General features: G+C 46.9%; 1 protein-coding gene across 4 annotated transcripts in view; it reads right to left on the bottom strand.

Moving 5' to 3' along the window:
* mia2 (MIA SH3 domain ER export factor 2) overlaps nt 1–4,044 on the bottom strand; it is an 18,297-nt gene that overhangs the window by 3,202 nt on the left and 11,051 nt on the right. For all 4 annotated transcript variants that reach the window (XM_025058903.1, XM_025058906.1, XM_025058899.1 and 1 more), the window contains 12 exons: nt 3,582–3,692; nt 3,425–3,496; nt 3,240–3,344; nt 2,627–2,749; nt 2,391–2,540; nt 2,216–2,306; nt 1,576–1,643; nt 1,411–1,481; nt 1,208–1,309; nt 1,019–1,115; nt 535–602; nt 333–418 (listed from right to left, as the gene is read on the bottom strand). In XM_025058903.1, coding sequence (XP_024914671.1) covers nt 333–418; nt 535–602; nt 1,019–1,115; nt 1,208–1,309; nt 1,411–1,481; nt 1,576–1,643; nt 2,216–2,306; nt 2,391–2,540; nt 2,627–2,749; nt 3,240–3,344; nt 3,425–3,496; nt 3,582–3,692 — 1,144 coding nt within the window. The remainder of the gene's footprint in view (nt 1–332; nt 419–534; nt 603–1,018; nt 1,116–1,207; nt 1,310–1,410; nt 1,482–1,575; nt 1,644–2,215; nt 2,307–2,390; nt 2,541–2,626; nt 2,750–3,239; nt 3,345–3,424; nt 3,497–3,581; nt 3,693–4,044) is intronic.

Genomic DNA, 4,044 nt, shown 5'->3' with positions numbered 1-4,044 from the left:
AGTACTACTCAAACCAAGTACTACTCATCAAACCAAGTACTACTCATCAAACCAAGTACTACTCATCAAACCAAGTACTACTCATCAAACCAAGTACTACTCATCAAACCAAGTACTACTCATCAAACCAAGTACTACTCATCAAACCAAGTACTGTGACCAGGGAGGTCTGTTATTGACTCTGAACTTCTGGGAGGAGGAGTTTAGAACCAGTGACTGCAGTAGTGATTCAGTAAAAGTTCTGAAACTAAAACGTTTCTGACTGGTCTATGAGGGTGACGTGTGTGTACGTGTACGTGTGTGTGTGTACGTGTGTGTGTGTGTGTGTTTACCTCGAAAAGGCAGTGGTCTGGCCAGACTGTCCAAGGCATAGGGGTCTTGGTCTAAGGCGTCCAGTTTAAACTGTGTGTTGGTCAGCCTGTGAACACACACACACACACACACACACACACACACACACACCTGGTGTTAGCCTGATGTTTCTCCTCCGTCTCTCTCTCTCTCTCTCTCTTTCTTCTACATCGAGTCACAAACTTTTGTCTCAGAAGGGAGTTCTCTCTCTTGATGTCAGACAGTTCTCTCTCTGCCGCTCGAGCCGCCAGCTGGACAGACAACAACAACAACAGACCAGAGTCACTGGACAGACAACAACAACAACAGACCAGAGTCACTGGACAGACAACAACAACAGACCAGAGTCACTGGACAGACAACAACAACAGACCAGAGTCACTGGACAGACAACAACAACAGACCACAGTCACTGGTGACTTGTGGGTGACGCAACAACAGACCACAGTCACTGGACAGACAACAACAACAGACCACAGTCACTGGACAGACAACAACAACAGACCACAGTCACTGGACAGACAACAACAACAGACCACAGTCACTGGTGACTTGTTAGTGACTTGTTAGTGACCTGTATGGTGACCTGTTGGTGACCTGTATGGTGACCTGTATGGTGACCTGTTGGTGACCTGTTGGTGACCTGTTGGTGACCTGTATTATTTACCCAGTTGTTGTGAGCCTTCTTCTCGTGGGCTGATATCTGAGTCTGGTACGACTGTTTGGTTTTGTCCAGCTCCTCCTCCATCTCTCCGGCTCGTTGTCTGTTGTGAGACAGTCGACAGAGACCATCAGACCCAGCACCTGTGCTGTGTGTGTGTGTGTGTGTGTGTGTGTGTGTGTGTGTCAGCAGTACCTGTAGTTGTTGAGTTCTTCCATGGCCAACGCTATGTTTTTATCAGCTTTGTGTAACTTCTCCTCCTTCTGCAGACGCTCCTTCTCCTCCACCGTCAGGAGTCTGAGGACAACAAACTGCTCAGGACTTTTCCTCCATTCACCTGCACACACACACATCCGTCCGTCCGTCCGTCGGACACACGTCGGATGAGGAGCCCTCACCTGTGCAGCTTCAGCTCGTTCTCCTGGTACATTTCTGTCATGATCTGGAGTTTTTGCTGTAAACGTTCCACCTGGAATTCAGTCCAATGATTATTTCAAAGGCAGAACGACTGAGGACTAGAAGTCCCCGCAGCCCAGAGGTTTAGAACCAGCTGGTCAGCTCACCTGGTCAGAGAAGTGCTGAGTGTCTGACTGCAGAGACAGTTTCTCCCTCTCCAGATCCCGAATGCTCTCTGAAGGGAAATACAGCACAAATATATGAATATATATATAAATATATGTTTTGAATTGGCTGAGACGGTGGTTACTGGTTACACCAGGACTTTGACTGGTGTTAGGAGTTATTGTCATGGTGAATAAACTATATATTCAACAGTACTTTTAACTCGGGATGTCCGACATGCTGATATTGTGCAAACGCTTAATTTCCGATATCAACTGATACCGATAGAGACCTGGTAATATTTATCTGTAAAAACCACTGTATGAGAATGAGATTTATTAAATGAGCTGCAATGCTGCCATCTAGTGACTTTCACTTTCATATACAGCTGTTTTCCCCCAAAACAATTTTAGGGCATAACGATTCTTACAGGTACTATATAATATGCTAATATCTGGCTAATATCAGTCGGCCGATGTTATCGGACATCCCTAATTTGAACCCACTCCCTCATGCTCACAATGAGAAGATGTCAACTGTAGCCAGGATTTGAACCGGTAACCTTTCCTGCAGTTACTAACATTACATTTTCAGCAGTGACTTTTGTTTCCCATCTGGGAAGGCCGGTTAGCGACGACTCACCTTCCAGATCTTCTTTGGCCTTCACCTCATCGTTGAGTTTGGCAAAAACTCTCGTCTTGTCTTCATCTACTGACTTCAGGTCTGCGTTTAGCTGAAAACGAGGGAACGTTGTGGAGACGCGTTGCTGTTTCTGAGTTCAACGATCACCTCCTTTGTTTGTTTCACTGTGACGTACCTTGGCAGCGTGAATGAGTTTCTGTAAGTTCTGGAAGTGTCCGTCCGTGTCCGTGGACTCTCCTCTCCCATTGGCCGCCTCTTTATCACCATCCTCTGCTGCCAGGTTTGAATCCCAGTCCTTCACCCTGAGCAGGCAGTCTGTCAGGGACTGAAACACACAACAATGACCACCGACGCCCCCCCCCCCCCCGCCTCGTGGGGGGGGGGGGGGGGGGTGGGGGGCGGGTACCACACCTTTATACGCTCATCCTTATTGGCCACGCTCTGCTGGATCCCACTGTAGGTGACCTCACACCTCTGCATCTCCTCCTCCAACTCCCCCACTCTCTCGGCCCACCCCTCCACCTGCTGCTGCAGCTGCACACGGGGAGAGGAGGGAAAAACAACGGTCATACAAGAATGGAACCATGCAGGAACTCTGGAGAACACTGTTGGTGTCTGTGGAACACGTTCTTCCCACGTTCTGGTCCAACACCTGAACGTCTCTCAGCCGACGTAGGACCTGACGTCTGGGTTTGATAGTGGGTTTTTAGGAGCACACTGCCACCTGCTGGACTGGAGGGTGTAGTGTCATGGTCTGACCAGTGATGGACCATTCAGTTTTGATTTCAACCAATGAGAGTTGTCAGGGATTTGTATCGACAGACTAACAGATCCATCATCAACGTCTCCAACCGCCGTAACTGAAGTGTTGAAGAAGTTAGCTTAGGCTAACTGTCGAGTTGTTCTTTGAGACAAAACGCATGCACAAACTGATCAGCTGCTGATTGGCTGGTCACCAGTGAAAGTTCTCTCCAATTTTCCAATCTTAAAGGAACATTACAACTTCAGGAACACTGCCCCCTACCTGAACATTGCTCTCCTTGAGAAGTCTGTTCTGTTCTGCAGCAGTGTCCAGGTTCCTCTGAAGCCTCTCACTGTTCATGCCATACACCTTCAGTGATGTGTGTCCCTAAAACAAAAACGCCAGAGGAGTCAGAGGAAACTCAGAGAAGAAGCGGTGAGAGGAACAGCAGGTGGCGCTGTCTTCACCTGCTCGTCCTGTGACTGTAGGTCTTTGGTTTCTTCTTCACAGGATTTCATGCTCTCTTCGAGAACTGCAATCTGAACACATGAACAAATACAACGGTCAACAAACACTGACCCTGAGACGTTTCACTCTTTTATATCCGTCAACTCGTCGACTCACTTTTCTTTCTTGCTCCATCTTGTGGTTTCTCTGCTGCTCAAGTTGAACTTTAAGTTGTTCCAGATCCTGCTGCAGCGCTCTGTTAGCATGTTCACACCGATTAGCTTCCATCTGGAGAAATAAATAAATGAATAAATAAATAATTGGAACCCGGTTGAATTTGAAATATGTCAACAATCAGTTCAATCACTTTAGCCGACCTCTACGGCTGAGCCGCAATTCTTTTTTATTTAAATAAATAAAAAAGAACTAAAAAGATAACTGCTATCTGTTAGCCAAAAGAAGTTCCAAAACTAATTCGATACAGAAGCATCAGAAACAATGAAAAGAAAAAGAAAACTAGGAGTGTCTACTGGCAACAATCTGTCGATGCGATACGTATCACGACACAGGGGCAACGATACAATATATTGCAATATACTGTGATACTACAGTCACGACGATATACTGAGGTGCCCCCCCC

Source organism: Cynoglossus semilaevis, chromosome 1 (assembly GCF_000523025.1).
Source record: "Cynoglossus semilaevis isolate Cse_v1.0 chromosome 1, Cse_v1.0, whole genome shotgun sequence".
NCBI lineage: Eukaryota > Metazoa > Chordata > Actinopteri > Pleuronectiformes > Cynoglossidae > Cynoglossus > Cynoglossus semilaevis.
Note: the sequence above shows the minus strand (reverse complement) of the source record. Positions and strands in the feature narration are given on the sequence as shown.